The 27,692-nt window shown below is 36.8% G+C and overlaps 1 protein-coding gene across 9 annotated transcripts in view; it reads left to right on the top strand.

Moving 5' to 3' along the window:
* Nucleotides 1-27,692, top strand: part of HDAC9 (histone deacetylase 9) — a 479,210-nt gene that overhangs the window by 379,191 nt on the left and 72,327 nt on the right. For all 9 annotated transcript variants that reach the window (XM_014937804.1, XM_014937802.1, XM_014937807.1 and 6 more), the window contains 2 exons: nucleotides 1,329-1,448; nucleotides 1,793-1,890. In XM_014937804.1, coding sequence (XP_014793290.1) covers nucleotides 1,329-1,448; nucleotides 1,793-1,890 — 218 coding nt within the window. The remainder of the gene's footprint in view (nucleotides 1-1,328; nucleotides 1,449-1,792; nucleotides 1,891-27,692) is intronic.

The raw sequence follows: 27,692 nt of genomic DNA, 5'->3' as shown, positions 1-27,692 counted from the left end.
ATTGGCAATGTACATCTAACTTGAACCTTCCTGGAGTCTAGGTATCCTGAGGAAAATGTGACCATTGCTTCTCTGATACTAAATTTGATTCAGACCTCCTGGCGTTTGTAAAATAAATACAGTCTGGGTGATAGCGTTGCCATTCAGAGTACTTTGTCTGTCCTCTTTCTGAATTCTCTTTTTAAATTGGAAATTTCAAAAGGATAGATTAAAGGAGGTGAACAAAGAATAGCCGTATTTTTTCAACTTCCTACAAATGCCAGTGGAGAAACTTACAAAAAAGACTCACTTTTCTTTTGCTGAAAGGCAAGTGGATTTTCCATTTTCACATGTAAAATTTCTTGTGCCTAACCACACAATACAATAGTATAATTGTGAAAACAAAACTAAAAAAGAGGAAAAGTCCACACCATCAGCCTTTGTTACATAGATATACTGTCAGCATTTCTTTTTCAATATTTTATTTAATGACAGAATTTCTTTTCACTGGCGTTATATGATGTTTGATATATGGAGACTGGCCAAGGTCACTCCTTGATTGTGGAAGGCACCGTCCTATCTGCCAGATGATTTAATAGCTAATGAGATCATATTCCTATGTCTTCAACTGTTGCCGTCATGATTTTGCAAAAATGAAGTATGAAGTCCTTTCCGCATCTGGCATCTCTTTTGATGTGGATCTAACTGCTGAGGGACTGCTAACTGAACTGAATGTTTCAAGAAAGCCAATTTACTCAGCTGGTCGCAGAGCCTTTGACCTCAATAGTGGAACTTGGCAAATCAATGAATACACTTATGTTTAGTGTTCTGTCAAGAATTGTGAAAAAGCTCTGTAAACCATAGATCCTTCTGCAAAATACTAGTTTGTAGTTTAAACATTAGTCTTTCTTCAGAGGCCAATGAGGCTAGTTAATTAAGCCTGAGGGGTTATGAACTGTTGGCAGTTAATAAGTCATAAAATTCCTCCATAAAACAGGATGCTAGATTCCATCACTGAAGCAAGGAGTACAAAGAGCCGGTGTATAAATATCTAATTGTACAAAAGGACTGGGATTTCTCAATGACTGCTCATCTGGAGTCTCCAGGGCACGCTCGCTATGGTTTCCTGATTTTTAGAAGCCAGTTTAAAAAATGAGTGCATTAAAGAGTAATTTGCCTGAAAGTTCAGGAAGTATGGGGTGGTGAAGGGAGGGGGAAAGGGAAAGACAAAAGGAGGGCAAGGGAGAGGGAGAGAAATAGGGAGGGAGGGGGTAAAAGAAAGCAGAACTGAGCTCTCTACACTGAGTTGGACATTATTACTTTTGTCATCTGTTTTCTTTCTCCTTTAGGATGTTCACCATGGCAACGGTACACAGCAGGCTTTTTATGCTGACCCCAGCATCCTGTATGTTTCCCTCCATCGCTATGATGAAGGCAACTTCTTCCCCGGCAGTGGAGCCCCAAATGAGGTTAGGTTTATTTCTTTAGAGCCCCATTTTTATTTGTATCTTTCAGGTAATTGCATTGCATGATTACCCCTAATTTTCTTGTCCTTCTCTGGTTCTTTAAATTACACCAGATTACCAAATTGTCCACTGGGAGCAGGGGAACAGTGGAGAACAAGTGCATAACCCAGAGCAGTCCTTGTCAAACAAGGCTGGGCTGATCTGACATGTTGTTTGATGTTTGTTTCTAAAGCACGCTTGAGGAAATCTTTTTCTTCTTTTTTTTTTTTTTCTTCCTTTCCCTCTCTATTTTCCTCCTCCTTTTTCCTCCTCTTCAATCCTTTTGGAATTTTATTCCTGTTTTTCAGGTTGGAAGTGGCCCTGGTGAAGGGTATAACATAAATATTGCTTGGACAGGTGGCTTGGATCCTCCTATGGGTGATGTTGAGTATCTCACAGCATTCAGGTTGGTACCTTTTTCTTTTAAAGTTATGAAAACTGGTTGTAGAATATAAGCACATGAATAAGAGCTAATGCAATCTTGAATGACAGGAGAATGACCCATGGTGAAACTAACTTAATCCTGATATCCCAGTACATGAAATCTTATTAAATAATAAAAATGGATAATTCTATTTTGTGATCATCCACTCAGAATCAACAACAACAAAAAAAGTCCAATGATTCAATCGGTTGCTCATTTCATCATTATTCTGTCACGCTGGTAAAATGAATTTGAGCTTGCTCACTTCTCTACCTACAAAATTTAAATGTAAATGTTCGTACCAGGAAGAAGAAAATGACTTTTTACATTCCAGTTGATTGCAGTTACAGGCAAGTAGAGCAATACAAAGTATGGTCCATTCAACATTCCTCGTTCACTTTAAAGTCTCATCATGATGCTCACAGATTTGACTAACTGGATTTTTCTATGAATTGCACTAAAGTGTTATTTACTTAAAAGTAAATAATTGTGAAATGCCTCAGTAGGAATGATAGGAAGTGTTGCATGCTCCTTTGTTTTCAATAGCCCATTCTAAGTTAAATTTTGTTCTTTCATAGCTGATGTGTCATAATCTTTAATCTTATTTTCATGGAACCAGAGGAGATAAAACCTGCTCAGAACACAATCTTTTAGACTTTCAGTAGTCCTCTCTTACGTACACCATTTCCTTTCATTGTAAAGCAGCCCAGTGGAAGGGTTTAGTGGGCACTCACCTCTCAAGACTGGGCAAATGCTATGTGTTTGAAAAGAGGTTTCACTTAGCGGAAGCTGATATGCGAGAAAGGCAATGAAACAACTAATGTGTATCTCCGAGCACTTCCAAGACTTAGTTTGAAGTAGTCCATTTATCTTATAAAGCTTTTGACTATATTCTATAGAAAATACCTCAAAACAAGTATAAAACTCATTCTTTTTTGTTGGTTTGAGTTTTTTTTTTTGTTTTCTGAAGGACTCCTGTGCAGTACATGAAATAATATGCACAGGATCTTATAAACAACAAACCTGAATTCAAAGTCTAAGCCCTAGACACAGAAACAGCTTTACACATTTACAATATCACACTGTTATTGTGGAAAAGGTTTTAATTCCATATACAACATTTGCTTGTATTTAAGAGTCTCAACAAAGAGTCAGTGAGAGGTTCCAAATTTTCTACACCTCAGCATTGCCTCAAGCTCTTTCTGAAATCTGTCTTATTCTTTGATAAGATTTTATGGAAGTTAGGGGACTGGATGGTTCAAATCACTGGTGTCTGATAGTCACATATCTGGTACAACTACTCCAGGATTCTTGGTTTGGACCCAACCTTTCCCAATAAAGATAACACATCGGAGAGTGATGGTCCCAGCTTATTGAAGGGAAGACTCACTTAACCGAGACTGCAACTGTAATTGGTTCCCCTGCTATCCTAACAACAAATACCTGGGCTTAATACTACCTTTTCAAATATGTACTTTGCAGTCATAGTTTAAGCATACCAGCAAATAGTTTGGAGCAGATAATTTTGCTATTGTACCTATTACTCTGCTTCAGATGTAGAGGGAATTTCAATCTCTGTGCCTGAGCAAAGCAACACTGTTCCAGAAAATGAAAATCATTTGCAAACGTACCACTAAATAAATGCTTAATTATATATATTTTTAAATGCAGATAAATTCAAAGTAAAGTTTGTGATCTCCCTTAAAAGAATTGCTGATGGTGTAAAATGTAATGGTACTCTTTTAAATGCATCCTTTTATCCTTGCCATTAATGGTTTTATTAATGTGAAGGTTATACATTGTGTTAAATAGTTAATTGTCTTTTTATTTTTTTAAGAAATATAATGTGGTTGACTGATTACAATAGATGCTGCTGTTTTCATCCAAAAGAGTAGGAATGACAGAAAATGTTTCCCTACACCCGAAGCCCCTTTTTGCCTAGGCACAGTCTCTGTGCCTTCTGTATGGCTTATTGGTACAGATTTGGTATGACTGGTATGACAATTTTGAGTGGGGGTCAATGAAGCAAACAGCATGGAACTTTGAAAAGGGAAGACAAGTATCTGTAAATTATGTAGGATAGACCAGGTAGCTGTTTTCTACAGATCATATCTGAATGGTAGGTAAAATTACAACTCCTAGTAAAGAGACATTTAATCTGTGGACAAGGAACCATCCCTGCTATTATCCAAAATGTCACACGTTGTTCTCAGTTTGGCCAGGAGTCAGGAAAGAGAGACCTACAGTTCAGTCCTTTAGCCATAGATAGAAAGGAAGGTACAGTCTTGGAGAAAAGCAAAAGAAGAGTTGCTCAAAAAACCCAGCAAGTCAACTGTTGCTCTGGAATTTTGACCTGTAACAGTGAATTTTGTACATAGGAAAATGGGCTTGATTTTTTTTTCCAATAAATTTATTTTAGAGACAGAGTTACAAGGAAGATCATAACTAAGGGGTGAGAAAAATGTTGGACTTCCTCAATTTTAAGAGAAAAATAAGGGACAAAATGGAGAAATTTTCTTTTCATACCTGCTCCCCAGTAGACAGAGAGGTTATGCAGTATTCAGTCCCTAGAGAAGGCAGAAGAGGGTGTGGGTGAATAACAAAGGTGTCAATAAGTTTGCTGATGGGTGGAGACTGTTTGGTTCCTGTTTCTGGCTGCCTTATGAGCTTAATCCTTTGAGTTCCCAGGAACTGAAAAATTTTCATTAAAATCATCCGAAGCTCCCTAGGGGGTACACATAACCTTCACTTTCTCACCAGCAGAGCTCTAGTTTCTTCCTAGAATTGCACCAAGCACATATTTGAAGTGTCAGCAGCCGTGACTGGGTAGCTTGTTACTACTTGATTGACTGTCAAATTTCACAGCAGAGATCCTTCTGAACGATGATGTCCACAGAAATAGAGACCAAGGTTTTCCGAGTTGAGTTTTTGACTCCACTTTGCTGTTTGTTTTCTTCTAGTCTGTACTGTGCTAGTCTCATACCACAGCAACATGCTGTTTGAGCTTTTTCCCATCCATGACCCCCGTGCTTGTATTTCCCCCACAATGAAGTCAGGCTTTTTTTCTGCCTTTAGAGATATTCCCATAATCAAGTGTTATATATGATGATGTATTTGATATGAGGTATATTTTTCTTAGGCCAGAATCTTTTTGTAAATCAGTATAAGCATTTACATACACCCCTTCATATACATTCAGGTAGCTGAATATTAGTTATTTTCTACTGCATAAATCACTACAAAAGTAGTTTATTACATTTTAAGTAAATCTTGTTGGGACTGAATGACATTCCATATCACTCTTCCTCCAAACTGGCTGAGAAAATATTTCTATTTCTTCAGGAAAATCTTCTTTCATGTATCAAAATGAAGAAAATTTGAAGATGCGTTAGAGGCATAGCACAGAATAATCACTTCAAAGGCTTTCTGAGAGAGCGGCTCCAGTGAGACTCCAGTAGGAAACAGGAACAATTACGGTGCTGCTTTGTGTGTGCCATTTTGATTTCAGTGCTACATGAAGGGTCTTTATTGTACCTTGAAACTAACTCTTTCTAATGCAAAATCAAACTTAAATGGCTGTAGCCAGTTTGAAGATGAAGACTACTCTTTTGAGTATTGAAGAATATGTTTTCCTTTCCTATTTCTACTAAGAAAATAAATTTGCTTGTGTTACTTCAAGGAGGTAGTACAGAATATAGGAGAGAAGCTTCTGTAGAATGGAAAAGTGCAGTAATCAAATCACTATAGCTTTTAATTTTGCCAGAAAAGTTTTGTTTGATGTTTATCATAGTTAAGCAACTGGTTTTGCTACAAAAAATCTTTGAAAGAATGTCCTTCTTCCAAAGGGCAGGCATGTCTTCTTTTCCCTTATGAAAACAAAAAAGCACAGCTCTTTTCCATTATTTTCCAGACCTGATGAATCTTTCCCTCTAGAGAGTTTTGTTTCATCATTTACTTCCACCTATTCAGGTTAAATTTGCTTTAATCTCTTTGAATAAAATAGAAGATGGTGGCTATTTTCTAACAGGATGATTCTACACTCAAGTTTATGAGGATGTAATCCACTGTCTTCTGCCAACAGTTATAGAAAAAATAAGAGCAATGGTCGACTACTAGCGTTCAAATAATTATTTTCGTAAGCTCCATGTTATACCACATGTGCTCAGTAAAGCAGGCAGCAGATAGAGGCTCAGGTCTGTGTTGTACATGCACACCTGTATGTTTGTACTTGGAGTTGACAGAGGACAGGAGAGATGTCTTTCCATAGGGCAGAATATAGAAGAGGTAGGAGGCAGTGGGAACAAATGTGAGCATTCAGAAGAGGAAGAGAGAAGCAAGAGACAGAAGGAAACTGGGGTGTGCCTTCCAACTGCTTTGCACTGCTTTTATTCAACAAAGGAGCTGTAAATTTAGTTTAAGCAGCCAGTGTGCTCTGGCTGCTCTGCTCTACTCCAGAGTAGCATAAAACAGCCACAGCATATCAATGAACCTGGCCATAAAAGCTTACATAAAATGAAACGTGTGTGTGTGTGTGTTTCTTGGAATGATTAGAAATAGCTCATGATAATATTATCTTTGAGTTCAATTTTTAGCAGTCATATGTATGATTTTAATTTTAGAAGGTGAGCAAATTCAAAAGACATAGGTGACTTTAAGGTGGAGTTAAAGGAAGAACTACATCCATGATTTAATTCAAAATACAGCAAAAAATTTATAATTACCCCAAAATAATAGTTTCAAACAAAGAGAATTCAAAATTAAAATCATAATTGAAACCACATATGTTAAAGTGTAAAAATGAAAGAAAATGAAGGTGAGCATAAGATCTTCACTCTTAAGTCCCCAGTGCTTATTTTGGGAGAAAATAAAAATGTTTACAACTCTCTTTATGCTAATCATGGATCAAAAATATTAAGGAATATTCATTGTAGACCTGTGGCCTTAAGGGGAATAGTTAAGGTTATTTGAGAGATTGCATTGATGTATACCAGCCTTTTCCTTTTTTTATTTCCTGATCTGAGGACATTTAGTTTTGGCATTTCATATGAAAGTCTTTGTAAATGTGTTTCTGTTGTTTTTCAAATATATTCTCATTGTTAACAGTTACAGCATAGGTACTGGCTATGATATATTTTTACTTTTTAGGTTACAGTTTCATACATAGAACACTCAGAGAAAATATTGCTGTGTTTTCCTTATGCTTTTTCATAAAAGTATACATAGATGATATATATTTATATATATTAATTTCCCTGTAAATTTTACTTTTATAACTTTTTGTTCACTCAGGAATTGAAGATAACAACTTTCATAAGTTTTGTGTATCCTCTTGGTATTGAGTTTCATGGTCTGAAGTATGTGTGTCTGAAAAACAAAAATTCTTTTGTTTAGCTCTAATCACTGGTCTTCCACTTTTGTTAAACATCCATTTGTCCATGTATTACATGGGTAGATGAACTGCACATTCTTGCCTACCCGTATTTATTATTGTGTCATGTTCTTTCCTATTTCCGTTCTGTCAAAATACAGTATTTCTGGTCTTTTCAATCTCTTTTCATTTAGAAATGTATCCAGTTGCCAAAACATTTTAATTGCTCATCTCTGAACTTCTACTGTTTTCTAGAAATGAACTAAATACACCACATGAGGGCGAACCATCGATTTATATTATTTTGAATATTATTATTGCTTTCTTTGACATCACTGTTCTGCAATACTGTGTAACTCTCTGACTGAGTAGAAACCTTGGTTTCTGATCAACATAGCAAAAGGATGTAGGAGACAAAAATCAACATTTTTCCTTGCTGTACCTAACTACAGTGAGTCATAGAACAATGATATATTGTCATAATGTTTAATGAATTCCACCAAGAATAGCTTTTGAGAAAAAAGTTCTTTAAACAATAATTCTTATTAATACCCATGACTTAATGTTATTATTTTTCATGTCTGTAACGTCCAGAGGCTGCTGCTGAGTCTGTATTATGCTAGACTGGGTCTAGCTAATATGGTAAGACTCAGTTTCTGATTTAAATGAGGAGATAAAAAGGCAAAAATGTGGGACAGGAAATCAAAAAGCCAAGTTAGCTGCTCAGCCTCAAGAGTCAATAAAAGAACTAGAAGTACACAGAACTAACATCTTCTGAACTTTGATCTATTGTGTTATTTGTAAACACCATTGGCAATAGCTTCTGATTAGCAAAATGCCATGTTTATCTTTACTAACAGAAATAAATTATTTAACTCTTAATATTTTGTTTTTCTGGTAAAGATTATTCCAGCTCTCTTTATCTGACTTGTCTGTTTGCTGACAGCAATGTGTTCAGCATTTCACTGCATAAAGAGGAAGGCAAAATCGCTGATTCATATGTATGAGAGGCAGATAACGATTTACCCAAATGCAGAGGGACATTATTGAGAGTCTTAATTATCTGCAATCCTGCAGCATTGTCGTGGGCATAATTTGACTCTTATGAAGAAAAAAATAGCTAAATAGAACACACTTACAGAAGCTCTAGGAAATCTAGACAATGATTCCTGTATGGATGTATATAGTTTACTTTCAGTCACCCACAGCATTCTGTGGAGTCATAAGTTACAGTTTCAATCAGTTTTTCATTTCCGATTTTGTCCACTTCTTCCAAAAGTCTTTAAAAGATGAGCATTTCAACCAGAGAGAGATCTTTCTTTTCCCTTCTGCCACAGAAAATGTCTTAGGAGAATTCAAAGACAGGTATAAAAAGGCTATAAAAAGATGATTTAAGAGTGCCTGAGAAATTCCTTTTGAAGAATTTTGAAGAAGGTAGAAGTTTGCTGGGAATAATATTTTCTAAATCTGCTTAGTGTATAGGTTTCATATGTAAATATTCTATAGTCCTGAGGATTTGCGGCTTTTGAATGTTTTTTTTGAGTGTGGTGGTGATGTTTTTGTAATAATGGTGAATTTTCATGCTTTTTTTCTTGACAAATGTTCTGAGCATTCAGATGTTTAGTATCATGGGGATAGGGACAGAGTCCTTAGGAAATGGAGAAGCAGAGTTAAAAGCATTTGAAGCAGTGGTATAAACAGCTTTTCAACATTTTGTTATACTTCAAAGTTCACCATAAAACTAAAACTGGCAACACTGTTTATAACCTGTGACCTCTTGTTCTTCCTACTTGTTTATTTTTATTTGGAAAATCTAACTTCTCACCAAGCTACCCTAAATTTTCACTTTTACTGTACCAGGATTTTTAAAACTGTATATGACTCTCATTCACTGGAGCTACAGAAATGGAGCCTTTCATTACAGAAATTAATTAGTGTCGGCTTACTTTTCTACAGATGCACAGTTTCTTTCATTGACATGGTAAAGTAGGGGGTGGAGGAGAAAGGATAATAAAATATGGCATGTGTCAGGTTTATGTGGTTCAGGTTAAAAACTATTTGATTAAAATCCCAAGCAAGCCATACATGGTCTGTAGTTTCAAAGTACTGAAAAGTACCTGAGCTCTTTTCCAATATAACCGATTTCCAATTTTTGTCAAGTCAGAAAGATGAAAGAATAGAGGTGTATGGATAAAGAACTGCTGTATTGTCAAATACTTTGATGGAAAGGTGAGAAATAGCACCAGAAATTTCCTGGAAGAAATTAAACAGAAGCAACGGTACAGAAGATATTTTTATCCTCGAAATCAAAATATCTGCGGCATTTAGATCGAGATAAATTTCAGGTCTGAATTGGAAGTCCTACAGCAACACTGAGTGATTGTGTAGATGTCCAGCCCCAATTTAAATTTTGTTGCTTTATAATAACTTTTGAGAACTACACTGTAGCCTGTAAAAAATATCCACATGTTCTCTGCTGGAACAGCTCCAGACTGTAACAGAACCACTAGATTGCACCCTGGTGCTTTATGTATTGTTTAATTGTTTTCCTTTGGTGGATATTTTTATTAAAAGCCCATTATCCAGAATCAGACAGAAGTGTTGTTTCAAGAACAGCAGAAACAGAGGCCTTTCAGCTACACAGTTCTTATTCATGCTTTCTTTAGCCAGCTTAGCTAATGAGACCTCCACTATTCTTCTTTTAATACTTAAAGAAGAAAAAGAAATGGGAGGGTTTTTCTTCTTTCAGGCATAATCAGGACTGCATAGAGGTATTGTGAGGTTCTGCATGTGCTCACGCACCTGTGTCTCAGGGTAAGTTTGTGTGGGTACCTCCAGGGCATGCCTAGATGTACTCATGCTTTCGCACCAGTAAGTCTTTGGAGATATTTTTTAATCCTAATGATTTTGTGTACCCGTGCTACACTTTCCCCATAAAGTAATTGAATGAAAGGAACAAGCGTTTTTCGTAGAAAATACATTCTAGCAAATAAAGCTCCAGTAATTTTGAAGAAAAATAGAAAAATCTGGCATGAGTCAGATTTTGAAATCCTGAATTATGCTGAATAGCACTGTGCTCAGTGCTGCAAGATCTTATGAGGTTTCTTGTTACTGGATGTTGTTGGAGCCCCAGCTCTGAGTATTTTATTACTTTTTTAAAGTCAGCTTTTAGTCTTGTGGAGAGACGTTTGAAACTATGAAAACATAAATGTCTCAAAAATAGATATCTAATGAAAAAGTTCAGGGAGGTCTATGACTCATGATTATGTGGTATTAGCAGTGTTGCTTGGGCCACCAGTAATCTCATTAAATCAGCGCAGCTTCTTGAAGAATAAGTTTTTACCCAGTGTGAGGGAATCCATCAGACTTCAAACTCCTAAACATTAATTATTTCTTACAGGCAGTACAAGAGAAATGCTCAGCTGTAGAGTGACTTACCATGTTTGACATATTTGTATATTTTTTCATGCAAAGTGGGGTCTTTGTTCTGTGATCTCATATACTGGGGTCAGGATTTAGAAGTAAATCTATCATTTGTGTCATTAGCTAATGCAGCTTTCAGTTCTGCACACCGTGCATGGTTAAGATGTAGTGTTGTTACTCATACGAAATAGTAGCTTCTTGTGAAAGTCATTGTTAAAAGAGTTTGTGAAAGCGAGGAAATGTGGCAGGATCTGATCTTAGATGCTGTGACTACATTTAAACTAATTAAGCAATCAAATCTTTAAGACTATATGCAAGTACTTTCATGAGTTGTTATGCCTTGAAACAAAATAAGCTTTCAAAGTATTTCATTAGTTGATTCATGTTTACCTACCACAAGCATTCTAGTCGTATTTTTATCAGGTGTTAAAATGAAGTTACCAAAATTATTAATTCATAAAATATTCTTGAAACATGAAACCAAACAAATTACATCATAGTATATAGCAGGTTGAAAATAGCTATGGCTGGGATGCCTTTCTCTTGTGTCATACATAGGAGTGTACATGCATATCAGATGATAAAAGGCGATGGGCTGAAGGGAAGATGCAGCTTATTTGATCTTTTCTCCCTGTCAGTAAATTGACTGCTCTCTGCTGCTTTCTCCATCCTGTGCAGGGTGTGCATTACTAAGTAGAGATGACTAAAGACAGCAGTTCCAGTAAGTAGCAACTGTCCGTGGTTTTGACATGTGATTTTCTTCTACACTGGAATATGACCAAAACTATTTGAAAGTTTCCAAGAAAACAACTAAGTATGTGTTTCAAACCCTTTCATGACAATGTTCATCTCTAGCCTCATAGTGTGGATATCATTCTAGGAAGCAGTTAAACCTTAAGTGAAAAATCCCATCCACAAATGATCAAAAACAATTTCTTGTTCCCCATTCTTACAAATCTTACTTGAACCTGACCTCATCACATCTGAAGTTAATGCCTTGGTTGTCAGACTATTTGGAATGGTTTTTTTCCCCTCTCTCTTAAAAGAAATTTTCCTTCTGAAAAATGTCAAAGTGAAGGACGTCTACAAAAAGATTATGTTTTGGTAAAAGAGCTTAAAGACCCTGTGATTTCCAACTGATCAAGAAGGCAGTGATTTCATTTTCACCCTGTACCATCAGATGGGCCACTGTTAAGATGTACTAGCTGCCCCTGAAAGGGAAAACATGTTCTTTGTTTCTTAATTTTGACTTCCTTTTTGTCAAGTTCATTTGTTGGCCCCTCTTTAAAAATTCACAGAACAAACCCAGAAAATTATTTTTGTGGTCTTGCAAAGCAAATTTAAGAACTTCAAAGTATTGGAAATACTTTTCCAACAGTACCAAACAGTGGAAATAATTTTCCAATACTGAAAATACTTCCCCCTCTCCTTTTTCTTTCACATTTCTCTCTTGGAGTCATAATTTGGCCCCTCACCAAATTTTTCACAGCAGCCCTAACTCCCCTTTTCCTCCCACAGCTCTACCCTATGCTTCTGATCACAAAGTTCCTCCTCATCTGCTCTTCTTCTCAAACTTTTTTGGTTGTCACTAGGGTATCACTCTTTTTCATCTTCTAACCTACATGGGACACAAGGGATACTCTTCCCTTATTCATCTATTTAACCTCTCATTCTTCTCACAAGAGGCTTTTATATGATTGTGATACAATCAAATTTCATTGAAACGAAAATGTACTGTTGAACTCGCTCTCTATCATCCTCTCTCCTTAATCCCTCCCTATTCCCAAGACCATTGAGTGTACAGATTGCTGTCCTCTGTGTCCTCTGTGTCCTCTGATTCAGCTCTAGACCCTCTCCAAAACATCATCTTAGCCCTCTTTTCCTCTGAAGCCATTCGTAGCGAAAACCCTGCCTAGCCCAAAGCTCTGAGTCTATATTTCACCCTCATTTTCCTTAGCTTGTGTGTCATCCACTTTTATTGACCTTCATGATCTTTATCTTGAAAATTCATCCTTCCCTGGCTTCTGTGCTTGTAGTCACTGGCCTGCACCCAACATTTTAAGTAGCTCCTTTAACTTGTCTTTTTGAAGAATCAACATTTTCCTTCTTAAGTTTTCTTCAGTGATTCCATGGCTTTCTGCTTTTGTTCTCGGTCCTTTCTCCTAACTTCTTTGTGTCTGTCTAGAGGACAGTTCATCCACAATGCAAATTCAATTATTGTTTGTCTGCCAATTACTTCTCTGTTCAGTTGCCTCTGTGCATTGTGAAAAGTTATAGTAACTGTACGATACACTAATTGAGGAAATCTGCCTTTAGTTCAAGCTCAGTCTTACCAAAACCCAAGCCATTTGTACTGCTACTCTCTATAGGCAAAACCATCTTTCTGTCTGTCACTCAGAGAAGTTCTTGTGTTACCTTTGACCTTCTCTGTTGGAAGTCACAACCCAGCAATGTCTAAATTTTGTGAATTCTGTCTGTAGCGTGTCTGTGAAATATAGAATATACTACCATTCCAACCAGCTAAAGTGATTTCCAAACTTCTGCCTTTTATTTTATTATTGCAATGTCAGTCTCAGAATGATTCTAAGAATTTCATTTTCCAGAGCATGATACAGGGTACAGATTTTCTGCTTTTTCTGGTGATAATGTTCATACTTGTAGGATATTCTCATAAACAGTTACAAAACTACTTCATCAGTCTCCTTGAAATCTTTTATTACACTTATATTTCACTATATTGCCTCCCACAAAACTGGACAGTAGTTAAATTCCTATACTGCTAAGATTGCTTCTGAGATTGCTTCTAATGGCTTCTGCCAGTCATTCCCCAAGTCGCCACAGAGCATGTAGACAGGAACCATCCTTTTATTCCTTCTTTGCAGTGTCTCATGCAATGGGGTTTTGTTTCGTGACGGTACATCCAATGCATTGTACTAATAAAAATTTGTTTATTATTATTAAGGATAATAGGAAGATGTAAGGGATGAAAAGCTTAATTTGGGAGATGTAAGTTGTTCCTCTCCCCGTCGTGTTGCATGAGCAGTACACCCCCCTGATACTGGGGACAGTGGCTGCATGTGAGACATAGGGTCACACAAGCTGGTGCACGGGCTGGGACCAAGGCTAGAACCAGGCTAGAATCAAATCCTCTGATGTGATGCAGAAGGGGTTTTCTTCCTAGGGCTTGAAAGAGGTAGATGAGTCCTCTAGCCCAGATGAAAGACATGGAGTTCCTTGTCTTTGATGCAAACTTGAATGACCAGAATTTATTTGGGGCATGGTGATACAGATCTGTATTCTGGAACTGCCCTTTGTCAACCAAGACATATGGGTATGCTACTGGTAGGATTGACTCCTTCCCCAAACAGGCTTTGGAAGTGTGATCCACCCTCTGTCCACCCATATCAGGAGCCCAGATATTGCTCAGTATCACTTCCACAGTGTCTATGATCTCATTAAGCCCATGAACATACGTATCTTGTTGACATCTGAGGAAACATGATGATTATCAACAAAATGTAGAGCCTGTTGTACACTGTATCACTTCAAACACAATAAGGTTATTAAGGCTTAATTACATGAGAAACAGTATACATGTTTTGCAAGCTCGTAGAATGTCACTTGTAGAAGTTAAGCAAGATACAAGAGTTTCCCAAGTTTCTATTATAGTTTTATTTCCAGCAGTATTCTTTGACAAACTAAATAAATTACTGCATGTATTGGACCTCTGAGGCTTGGGGCAAAGAATGGAAAAATTATTTACAAAAGCTTGAAAATATTTAATCACTAGAGGCAGGGGGCAACTGTGTTTTAATTAGCAGTTCCTCAGGCCATTGGCTGGCTGGAGGCTTTCTCAAACAACCACACAAACGCACTGAATAGCTGTTTGCCAGCCTTAGGGTCAGGCCTGAGATGAAACAGATAAGATAATTGGCTCTAATGAAATCCAGAAGGCCTTGGCTTTCTTGTTTGAGCTTGGATTTGAAAAGTGCGTGTGGAAGTGAGGCTTAATTCAAACCAGTCCTGAACTAGGCCCGTTTTTCAGTGACTTTGATATTGTTTGAAGTTCTGAAAGTGTTCGCCACACCACTAGCCTGCTGGGCTGGGCCTCCCCGGTCACCTTAATTACTGAGCTTTATTGCTGACTTTACTACACAGGAAAGGAGCCATTATATGTTCCATCAACATCAGCTCTCCTCAGATTGGAGGAAAGGGCAGGGTGAAAGGCCACTGTAGGAAGGCAAAAACTTCACTTTGAGGTAGTCAGATCATTTACCCGTGTTAAATTTCACTGTGCTATGTGTGTACATTCCTCACAACACAGAAGCCCAATTTCCATTTTTTTTTTAGCAAGTGATTACTTTTCAAAACATTTTGTTTGTGTATGATTAGCAGAAGGGGGCATTTATTCTTAGAGGTGGAAAGAAGGCAAATTGTAACAAACGCCTAATTAATCATCACAGGGGAAAGAAATCTAGTTAAAATCTGTAATAAAGAGAAATTGTTCTTAATGCTTCTTTGAAGTGGGAATAAGTGAGGAAACCCCTATGGTGTGTTTGCAGACCTGACACCCTACAGAACCGACTCCTTACAGCCAGCCTGGTATCTTGAGGGTAACTTGTAACGCTCTCTCCAAAAACAGAAAGGCTCCTGTGGAATACTGTAAGGGCAAGCAACATTTGAGGTTTTTTAGCAATGTTAGTTGTGAGTTATTCTCTTCAGGATAATTACTTTCAGGGTTTGGTCCTAATCTCTTTAGCTGCTCCAGCTGGTGGTGCTGCTGGAAAAAAAAGAAGCTGAACTTGTGTGCATGAATGGGTTTTCAGATCTAGACACTCTATAGCAGGAAAGACATCTCTCAGGCTTCAGGATCCAGTGTCTAGGGCCACCAAGGTCCCGGGGAAGACTGCTGTCAGGAAACCTGGGACAGATACTGCAAATGCTTAGACGTATACATGTTTTGCAAGCTCGTAGAATGTCACTTGTAGAAGTTAAGCAAGATACAAGAGTTTCCCAAGTTTCTATTATAGTTTTATTTCCAGCAGTATTCTTTGACAAACTAAATAAATTACTGCATGTATTGGACCTCTGAGGCTTGGGGCAAAGAATGGAAAAATTATTTACAAAAGCTTGAAAATATTTAATCACTAGAGGCAGGGGGCAACTGTGTTTTAATTAGCAGTTCCTCAGGCCATTGGCTGGCTGGAGGCTTTCTCAAACAACCACACAAACGCACTGAATAGCTGTTTGCCAGCCTTAGGGTCAGGCCTGAGATGAAACAGATAAGATAATTGGCTCTAATGAAATCCAGAAGGCCTTGGCTTTCTTGTTTGAGCTTGGATTTGAAAAGTGCGTGTGGAAGTGAGGCTTAATTCAAACCAGTCCTGAACTAGGCCCGTTTTTCAGTGACTTTGATATTGTTTGAAGTTCTGAAAGTGTTCGCCACACCACTAGCCTGCTGGGCTGGGCCTCCCCGGTCACCTTAATTACTGAGCTTTATTGCTGACTTTACTACACAGGAAAGGAGCCATTATATGTTCCATCAACATCAGCTCTCCTCAGATTGGAGGAAAGGGCAGGGTGAAAGGCCACTGTAGGAAGGCAAAAACTTCACTTTGAGGTAGTCAGATCATTTACCCGTGTTAAATTTCACTGTGCTATGTGTGTACATTCCTCACAACACAGAAGCCCAATTTCCATTTTTTTTTTTAGCAAGTGATTACTTTTCAAAACATTTTGTTTGTGTATGATTAGCAGAAGGGGGCATTTATTCTTAGAGGTGGAAAGAAGGCAAATTGTAACAAACGCCTAATTAATCATCACAGGGGAAAGAAATCTAGTTAAAATCTGTAATAAAGAGAAATTGTTCTTAATGCTTCTTTGAAGTGGGAATAAGTGAGGAAACCCCTATGGTGTGTTTGCAGACCTGACACCCTACAGAACCGACTCCTTACAGCCAGCCTGGTATCTTGAGGGTAACTTGTAACGCTCTCTCCAAAAACAGAAAGGCTCCTGTGGAATACTGTAAGGGCAAGCAACATTTGAGGTTTTTTAGCAATGTTAGTTGTGAGTTATTCTCTTCAGGATAATTACTTTCAGGGTTTGGTCCTAATCTCTTTAGCTGCTCCAGCTGGTGGTGCTGCTGGAAAAAAAAGAAGCTGAACTTGTGTGCATGAATGGGTTTTCAGATCTAGACACTCTATAGCAGGAAAGACATCTCTCAGGCTTCAGGATCCAGTGTCTAGGGCCACCAAGGTCCCGGGGAAGACTGCTGTCAGGAAACCTGGGACAGATACTGCAAATGCTTAGACGTGTGGCTGAATATATTTACATGTTAACTCATCATTAAGTCAATCAGGCTACTAGCCTGAGTAAAGTTACACACGTGCATTTATGTTTGCAGGATTGGGCCTCCCGAGACTAATGAAAGTGTATAATATTGGCCAATTTGGTCCAGATCCCATATTACCAACACTAGCACATAATAAAAGAAATATTGATGAATATTACTTTCTAGTGGGACCAAAACTGTGAAGTTCAGATCGTGATACACAAACATTTTTTCCATGAGCTAGGGAGGAAAATTAGAAAGGACTGAAAAATCAGTTTTGTTGCTGCCTACTCTGTCAGCATTTTATTTTGTTTTTTATTTCCTTTGTGTTTTTGTTTTTTTCATGGAGCTAATATTTCTGTTTTTCTTAAAAGCTTGAAAATGTCTTGGATTCCTTCATAAAAATTAGAAATGTCACAAAGATACATTCTGCAGAGTATTCAGCCCTTTCCTTAAGGCAACAGTGTTTCACAAAGAAGGCTTCTGTAATTTGAGATATTTCCACCTTATGTTATTTTATAAATAAAATATATGCTATAATGCAAATTTTATGTATGTATGGCTGAAGATTTTTTAACACAAAGGACTCCTATTTAAGAAGCCTGAAGGCTTCTTGTTTTTCTTCCCTTTCATATGGCCTGTCATTTTAACATGTTTTATGTTAGTAGAATGGCAAATTGGTTATACGCTTTAAAGAGAAGCAGCAGGTTTTAATATTTTTATCAACATTTTGTGAAATTTTAACCTGTTAAACTCATAGCTAGCATTACAGGGAGCTGGTTATATCTTGATGTGCATTTTATTAGCATTAATGAATCTCTCTCTGAGCTGAGAAAATATCTTTTGAAATCATCATAATTCATTACAATTATCAGAAAACAATGATTTCCCTTCTAACACCCACTGTTGTTTTGTGAGAAAATAGCAGTGTAGGTGTCATAGTGTGAGAGCTCCTATAAGCACTATATCCAGATGGGCAGATGTTCTGCTCTTTATTAAATAGAAGATTTTGTTTGCTCTCATTTTTTATAACTAAATAACAAGACACAAACTTCCTTTGTGATACCATGCTTTCTAAGAGGTAGTTTGGGCTATCAATGTTGTAAATCATAACCTTGTCTGACCGTACTTTCAGTTACATTCACATTTTGTAGAGGCTAATGTGATTTAGAAGAGCATATATGATGATATAATAATATAATATATTGGACAAAATTTATTGACTAGGAGAAGTGAGATTATATCATCTATTAGTGATTTAATTCATACCTTGCACATATGCCTAACGATCTCTTCAATAGAAGGAACAGGATTATAAAATCTACTGGTGATTTAATTTGACCTTTGCACATCTGTCCACAAACTTTATAGAGTAAACTTAATCTTAGGTGGGTGGTGAAAGTCAAGCAAGGGATAGTGACTGAGGGAGCATTTTATTGCAGGAAAAAATTCCCTGGATGCTTAAACCACTTATTTCCAAGGTTTCCAACAGTGTTTTTAAGGTAGTACAGTGCTTTTTACTAAAAAGTGCCCTTTTTTATGTGAGGACCTGAGGGCTAAACAGTTTCATAATTTCCACCTTACTTGCAATTGCTTGTAGATCTGCAGATTAACAAAAGGAATTCTAACAAAAATATTCCTAAAGTAGCCATTATCTGATGTAATGGTGCTGTGTATTTTCAAAACACTATAGAGACCACACAGCAAATCACTACAGAGCCAAGAATAAATGTAGGGCTTCATTGCTTTTATGAATTCTGTGAAATTGCTGCATCTTAAATATGCAGATCTCAAAAAATGACCCATTAGATGTCATCTTTTTATGTAGCCATCTTCCCTTCTGTTAAAATTTTCAGAAGAAAATCCATCTGGTCTCCTATAAAAATTTGAGGGATGATTTTGATTCTGCTTTTCGTTATTCTTCCTTTGTACCATTTTAGAATGTGTAAATAAGAGGTAAATTGAACCATTTGGGTTCAGCAAGTCTCTTTTAGATGCAGTGACCACGACGTGTTTTGTCAGCACTGCATTCTGTTGCTCATTATGTACTTTTTCACACTCTTTGATAAAAGAGGGTAACTGGAAGATAAATGCCATAAAGAACGTGTAATTGTATGCTAGATATTTTACCTGTTTATATAATTACAGATTGCTTTCAGGCATCCTTTACCCCGGTAAAGAATACTGAAAGAGTTAATATGGACATTACCCACCTAAGGTATATATGTGTGGCTCTTTGGCTGTGACTTTTCATTGTTGTGTTCTGTAACAGTGAGAATAATTCACTGCAGAGAACGTTCACAGAGGCTGCCATAGGTATGTAATTCATTTGACTGAGGAATTCAACTGGGATACATTTCTCATATCATGGCATATGCTATATTCTTATAGATTACTTTTGTATGATGTGGGAGATCAAAGGACTGTACTTTTCTTTCTGTGACTACAATAAACTTGAAAAGAATAAAAGGGAATAATGGTGAATATCACCTAAAACAAATGGGAGCCAGTATGATTTAGAGAAAAGAACAATTAGAGAAAAAATGAGGATAGCCTGCTTCTTTATTGTTCTTGGTTGTAGTGTAAAGTCTTGCACCTGCTTGTTAACAAGGTCAGATTTAGGATTAAGAAAAAAACAGGGAGTGCTTTTAGTTGCATATTTTCTCCTAATAGCTCTGTTTCCTTAATTTAATTCATATGTACAGTATTCCAAAATAACTACAGTGATTGATAGTGCTGTAATAAAACACAGGAAAATACACACAAATTCTATGCTTCTTTAAAAATTTAAATGACTTCCCATTGTATTCTGTTTATTATTTTGCTTAAAACATTTTTAGTACATTTACTGAAATTCTATTCTAACTGTAACATAAAGAATTACTTTGAATTTGCAGTCAATCCTATCTTAGATGTGTTAAGAAACAGACTAACAGTTCACACATTTTAAGTCCAAAACCAAGTAATTTTTTATTTAATGGAAGCTATTGTGTAACTGCAGTTCCATACTATTTGTAGCATATTAGGTTGTTTAAGGATTGTGGAATTAACAATGTGTTAAGTCCTATATTGCCCATGCTGCTTATGAATACTATTATTCTTAGTAAAATCCAGATAATTACCATTATAAGCTATTATAAGAGTATTAGCTGCCCAGATCAGCCTATGATTTTTGTGCTGAAAAAGCAGCAATGGACAAGCCATTGAGAGGAAACAGAAGGTTCAGCCTGTTGTGTAGAAACAATTTGTATTAGTACCCTGAAGGAAAATGTGGAAAGCAGCCATACGTTTTCAGATCTTAGTTGAAGAATTTGATTATACAGATGTGATTCACTTCCTTATGTCCTTTCTGCTTTGAACATGAAGAGAGATGACTTTATATTTGGAATAAGAAGCTTGATTTCCTCTGGTCTCTACCCAGGAGACCCTCTCTTCCCCAGTACCTTAAGACTAGATGGAGAATAGTGTTAATGGGAGGTTTCCTAGAATGCTTTCTCTGCTGGAGCTTTTAGCTTGATTTACTCAATAATACTGAAGAAGTTGTGATTTTTGGCTTCTTATTTCACACTAGATTATGGTTAAAAACTAACATGTAAACGAGGCGAGTTCAGGGTCAAATTCAGAAATCCAGCCATGTTCCCTGCAGTGTAGGGGTGTACATATAAGCAAGGTACCTCAGTTCCCACTGTGGAGCTCAGAGTGACCCAGTCAGCTGAACTGAGAGAGCTGTGTGACTCGCCCTTAAGCAGGGATATACATGGGTTTTTTGAATAACTTTCCAATCTTCACTGTCTGTACAGACTAGGACCTTGATCCAGTTCTCAAAACCATACAAGTCCAGTGTGGTATGAGATGCACCGGAGGAGCTGAGGTTTACTGCTGCGTCTAACAGCTATAGCAGAGGATCTCTGGGAGATTGTGTCCTTTTGGAGAGTCAATAGGTGGCCAGGATGGGTCCCCATGCACCCAAAAAGCCACTGTAGATCTTCATGTAGGTAAATGAACCGAGTCCTCTGTCTCCATGAAATATAATGAGAGTTTAGACCCTTAGCTATAGACTCCTACAGTAATGGCTAGGTGACTGCGTCTGGATTTGGATGCCATTCCTGGTTAAATTAATCTCTATTCTAGGTAATGGTTATTTAAATAGTTCTGGGAAAATTAAGTTAACCATGATTTCATCCATAAATGGTTAGGGATATTGTTCTAAGCCACTGTCTCGGCGTATGCTAATACTTCTGCATCTGCAAAGAAAGTGTAGGTATGTTCAATCCAGCTTTAAGCTATCTGTGAAATTACTGAAGTAATTCTCATGAACCAACCATGCTAATTGATTTTGTCTTTACTGCCCGGTGTCAAAATGTAAACACACACACTAATAGTTTATGACTGTCTCAAAGCTAATTTTTCAGGCTGGAAGAAGCTTTAAAGGGGTTGATATACTGTACCAGGATAAATTACATTTTCTTACCAATATGGAATAACCTGTACAAAACGGAGTCCGTCTGGCAAAAGTTTTTCAGTATCCATGCTGACTCATTTTAAAGCTAGCACAGACATCTTTGCATCTTGCTGCAGTGTGCAGTGTAGTCATATCCCTAGGCAAGGTATACACTTCAGTTTATTGATGAAGTAAGTGGGAGATTTGCCACTTCAGTTGTAGACTTTTGTTATATCCTTGTACTGCACCTTCCGTAGCCAATATTGTTGGCTGCACTTAGATCAAAATACATGAGAACGATAATGTGGGATGAGGTTGTGTTTTAGTCAGGTTGTACTGTATACTCCTGAAGGGACTACCTCTCAACAGTGACCCTTTCCAGAAATTTAGAGCTGATAATATTTATGAGAGTTCAGACTGGTTAAAACATTGGCTAGAGATCTTTTAAATGGCTAAATTTCAACACATTCCCTAAGGAACCAAGATGGAGATCATTTAAGACCTGTCAGAGGAAGATCATGCCTTAATTGTACTTCATTGTACTATAAAAAATGAGATTTAAGAGCCTGTGGTACTGTGATCTGTGTGAAATCTTAGGGGAACTCATCTGGGATCTTACAGCGTGTACAAAATAAGCTTGTGTCACTAACAATGGTAGAAATAGTCACATAAATGTGATGGTTTCTGTAATTGATCTTTTCTAAAAGTATCTTGAGCTTGACAGGGAGCACCTTTTCAGTATGATTTATTCTGTAATACAGTACACTCCGGTGGCTGCCTTCCAAAAATGATGTCTTGAATATCTGCTTATAAATAGAGCAGCTCCAAATCACTCAGGTTCATGACTCCAGCCTTTTACCGAAAGATAAATACTGCTTTGGCTGTGGCACAGATGCCAGCTTTCAGAAGATGGCCCCTATGAACATGTGAAGGACTAGTTACCTCTTTCAGTAGCAACCCTTACTCTGACAGCGCTCCACATTACCACCCCAGCTTGAAAAATTTTCATAGTCTTTATAAAAGAGTATGCTAACTTTTATCTGATGAAATCCAAATCAACCAACTTCTTCTGTCAATTGCCTTTTTGCCACTCAGTGGAGATCAGTGCTGTCAACACAGGGATGATCCTTTTTCCAGTCTCTTTCAAACCTTTCACAATTTTCACAATCATAGAAAAGATACAGAGACTCTGTAATTAAAGTGACATACAAGCTACCTCTCTAAATCTCATTTGTAACCTCTGGAAAGTTGTGGAAGTCTCTGGAGTTTCCAGAAGTTTCCTCCACAGCAGGGCACTAATTTGTATTGATTTTCTTCCTTATACTGACACTGGGAAGAGCAAGAACTCTGCCGTTTGTCCCTCCAATGCTTGTAAATATCCTCTTGGACAGGGCAAGGAGAAGGGCAGAGTTCGGGGAGTGAAAGCTTTGATGGATACAGAGCTCTGCTGGCACAATTGCAGAGGTTGTAAGTCTCAGAAGATAAATAGGGCTTTCATACTTCAGGGGGAGTTACTTGGAGGAGGTAACTTACTGTAAATGGGAGAGGAGGTGTCCCAAGGAAGTGGGACACATAGCACAGCTGTTAGTTAAGTGTCCATCCAGTGTTCCCAAGCCTCAGACACAGAAACGCACAGGTAATTCTGTAAATTATGCACCAGCACACCTTTTGAATGATGGGCCTGATGCTGAGGTGATGACCTTGTCTAAGTCCCTTTGGTGTTGCATCTCTGGCCTTCTGTCACAGGGGATTGCACTGGAGAAATCACAAGGTAATGTGCACAGACATGAGAAACTAGTGACAGCCCCAGGAGTGAGACCATATACACACTTCTGGAAGGTTCAGTACTTTACCGTACAGTTTTCTCAAGAGTTATTCTTTATTATGGAAGAAAAAATATATTTTCAAGCTGGACGTTTCTGACTGAATTCAATTTAAGGATTAATGATTACCCCTAGTCATCAATGGCTACGTTACAGTTTTAGAACAGGGAGTTGTGACGTCTGTGGTTTCACAAAGGTAGCTGTAAAGCATTAAGCCTGCCATGTTCAGTCATTTTCAGTGACAGAATAAGTTTTATATTTGAGTCTGGATCCTAAAAGGTTTTAAATGTATATCTATATTTTTCTTCTTCTTCTTTTTTTTTTAATTTTGATATACTCAAATTTTTGCTTGTATCACAGCATCATTATTCAATTAATCGTATTAACATTAAAATTAACACAATCCCCAATGTTCTTCCACGGATACAATAACATGCAACAATAAACCATTTATAGCTTCCCTTTGGAGATTATTAAATTACATACCTTGACATTGTGCTAAGCTGTGTGCAGGTAGGACACGAGGGAGTTACACTTTTCTACGAAAAAAGTACAAAAGGTTCATGTAGAAATTAATGCTTCCAGGAATAAGAACACAATGTACCTTACACAACATTCAGAAAAGTAACATACTTAGGTCAGTGAAGACATCTAGGATTGTCTTAAAAAGTAATTAAAACAAAAAAGAGTTAAAGTTTGCAGGTCAAAAAAAGAAGTTAAAGTGGTCAGCATCTCAGAATGGAGCTCTCAGGTCTCATGCATTCTCTACCTCGGTGAGATAATTGGGAAGTAAAGGGGAAAACAGAGGGCTGGACTAATAGTAACGAGCAAACAGATGAGAGAAAACAGAGTAGAAAGAGAATGTAGATGAGACAGAGAAGAGGAAAAGATGAGAGAAAACAGATGGAAGCCAAAAAGCCAATGAAGTGAGAGAGACAAGACTATAATGATTTACGCAAGACATGGTGGAACTAGTCTGGATAAAATAAAAGAAGAAACCTATACCCCTAGTCCAACTTCAGAATAAAACAAATCTTTAACAGGATTTTAAAAAGGTTAAGGCAAAACTTTGTGAATCTTTTCATCCTGGAATTAGAAACAGAGATTCTATAACAGGATATTCTGATAGTATTGGTGACCTTGAATAGATAAGATTGAAATAAACATCAAAACATTTATAAGTTTATATGAACCAAACTTCAAACCCCTTGAGGTCTATTCTTTGCTAATGTATACTTCCTTTTAAAGCTGTACAGAACCTAAAATTGAATGCATGGATAACAAGATAAACAAAACGCTTTTTTTTTTTAGCCTATGTCCTAGAATACCATTTTTTCTCACACTAGCCTGATCTAATAATAATCTTCATTTCCTTAATAACGAACCATTATTTAAATTTCTATGGGATTGGGAATTTAAAAAGTTCTAACCAAGTTTTTTAACTTGTGGAAGCAGAATGTAGGAACTGTTAAAGAGGGCACAGGTCTGAAGGAATTGCGTGTCAGGATTTGGCTTCACTTGCAATTAGAAATAGAGCCAAATTGGAAGATGCATGTGTATCCCATAGCTGTTGAAACAGCAATGCCTTTTTCAATTTTAAATGGTTTTTATCTGTCTGGTATCTGCATGGAGTATAGAAATACTTAGCATTTTAGAACTGCAGTAGCTTCTTTAAGCCATTCTTAAGCTGTATTCACCAATAGTTAGTAATCTTGCTAAAAGGAGTTCTTCTTAGATTACAAACTACAGAACTTCTCATTTGTTGGTTTAGTGACTGATTTTAATATTTTTATATTTTTTTTTCCATGATCAGGTCAGAGTTCTCCTTTAGTGATTCAATGGAATTCAAAAAGAATGGAGTAGAGCCAGAGGGAAAATGAAAATATCAGCCTTGGCAGGATCAGCTTATTTTTAAGGACTCTTTGATACTCCTCATCTCTATCATTGCTTTTTTGGTGAAGAAAACAGTGCAATGAGGTGGTGAGAAAGCTGGCTTGCTTAGTGTTGTAGCAAGCAAGACTACCAATTCTCATTCCACAGTCAAGTCTCTTCAAAGATAACTATTTCCTTCCTGACTGGGTTTCCACTTGGACTGACAGGTTGCCAGGATTCCCAGTGTCAGGGCACCAATTCCTGTTTGAAATTGGAATTAAATATCAAGATCTACAATTTAAAAGCCCAGATTTTTACTAGAATTAAAGGTATGAAATGAAATAAAGAATCTGTTAACTATTTAAAGGCTATGACATCAATTTAACATTATATTTGTGCTACTGTGGCATCTTTTTAAAGCTATACTGGGTAAATAATATAAAAATTTAAATCTTTCATTTAGTACTAGATAAGAAAATTTGTTGCAAACTATGTGATTAGCAATGTCTTTCAAGCTTGTAGAGGTGGATAAAAAAAGAAATAGACATGAATGGCCCAATAAATGAGAAGAAAAAGATCCAATTTAAAATATTATTTGATAAATTTATTACTTTAAAAAAGCCAGAATGTGTTGAAATCAGGACTGCAAAATCAAAATCAGCTTAGATGACTATGTAGACCGCCCTTCTGTAGCTATCCTTAACATCATACTAATTTATCATTCTGTATTTTCTTCCAAAGACTGAACTATCTCACAGAAAAACAGTACAAAGATTACAGGTTTTAACAAGTAATTTTTTCCTTAGCTGTTCATGCTGAAGGACTGACAAATTTTTTTGCTTAGGTGCCAAGAGTCTTCTAACCTTTCTTGAAGGGGCCACAACTTAAAAATCTATTGGATCACCTCCCATGTATTAGCAATGATAAAAACTTCTTCCTATTCAGTGTAATTGCACAACTCCTTATGACAGGTTTGGCAATTTTATGTTGGAAGAGTAATTTTAAGGAAGAGTAGATGGGAAGAGTATGCCAAATTTCTCAGCTGGTGTAAAATTCCTTGTTTTTGTAGGCTGGCAACTGGAATTGAAGAACTCACAGCAAAAAGATCTTTGCAGAGTTTTTGGGACTGTTGGCAATCCAAGACAGCATGAAAAGTGTAGGTTTTGAACTAGTCCTTTGCACAGTTTACAAGCTCTGTTGGCAGTTTTAAGTAAGGAATTTAAAATCACAAAAGGATTTCATAAATAAATGGTAACTTATTTGCAGTAAGCACAGTAAAGCAGATTAAAGTCAAATCTTTTGGAGAGAAATGATTATGAATTCCTGAAGGGGCCTGTGAAATACTTGGAAAAAGAATGTTTTATCAAATACATTTTGGCTTCAAAAAAAGTTCAAGTTTTTGGACAGAGTGAAGAATATGAATTACATGATACCTAGATATTATGTCATCCAGATATCAAAACTGGAAGAACAACTTTTTTTTACCTTTTTGAAGTCAATTTGGATGTACATTTGACTTACATTTATTACAATGTTTTATGAAACTTTGCAGTTATTTTACTGATGTATCCAATCTAAGTTATTATATTATTTTGACTGTCACTCTGAGAGATAAGTGCAACAAAAACAAAGCTAAAAGTGGAAATCACGCTTAGGGATGTTTTTGTTGCTAGTTTCAACATTGTAAATTGAGACAGACATTGAAAAAGGAACTATGTGATTCAGTTCATTCTTACATTTTCTTGAAATTATAATCAATCTCAGTTTCCAAGGCAACTGACTACATGAGGATGGACCAGCCAATAATGGGAAACAGCTTTCTCTTTTATTACTGTAACATATGGTAGAAAAAGTCTTTTTTGTTTCATGCTGTTGAGGAGACTATCCAATTTATCACTCCAAATAGGATCCAAAAATGATTAAAAGAGGTGCGAGTAGTTCAGTTTTGTAACAGAAGTGCAGAGACACAGGTTCATGGGGGATAGGCAAATTCAGAAACATCAAAATGTAATTTTGAGATACTCTTTGGCTAAATCCCAAACTTCACCTTGATTTTTCCTCTGACCTTCTTCAGGGGTCCTGGCAACATAAAGAGCTAGTGCAAATGATTGTATTGGCAAATGGATTAGCATTGTATCAGTATGACTCTCTTGGGGTGAGTGGAATTGCCTTTCTGCTGTAAAAGGCCTGGCACAAATAAAAGGCTTCTTCCATGTGCACCACTGAAAGAGTTATGATTGATCTAGGACCACAAGACTTTCTTCATTGCTTTTGCAGACGTCAAATAAAATCTATTAGGAGAAATATTGGCTCCATGAAGTCAACGTAAGCTTAAGCAAAATATTAAATCACATCGCAGTATATCTGCATTTTCATGTTTTGTTTTTTGGGCTGAGATTTCAAGTGCTTTACTATTCACTATTTCTTCCTTGTTAAAAAAAAAAAAAAAAAAAAAAATGTGGAAAATTTTTTGAAAAAAAAAAAAAAAAAAAACCCCCAAAAAAAAAAAAAAAAAAAAAAAAAAAC

The sequence above is a fragment of the Calidris pugnax genome, unplaced genomic scaffold (genome assembly GCF_001431845.1).
Source record: "Calidris pugnax isolate Ruff unplaced genomic scaffold, ASM143184v1 scaffold11, whole genome shotgun sequence".
Classification (NCBI taxonomy): Eukaryota; Metazoa; Chordata; class Aves; order Charadriiformes; family Scolopacidae; genus Calidris; species Calidris pugnax.
The sequence above is the reverse complement of the archived record's forward strand: the minus strand, read 5'-3'. Positions and strand labels throughout refer to the sequence as shown.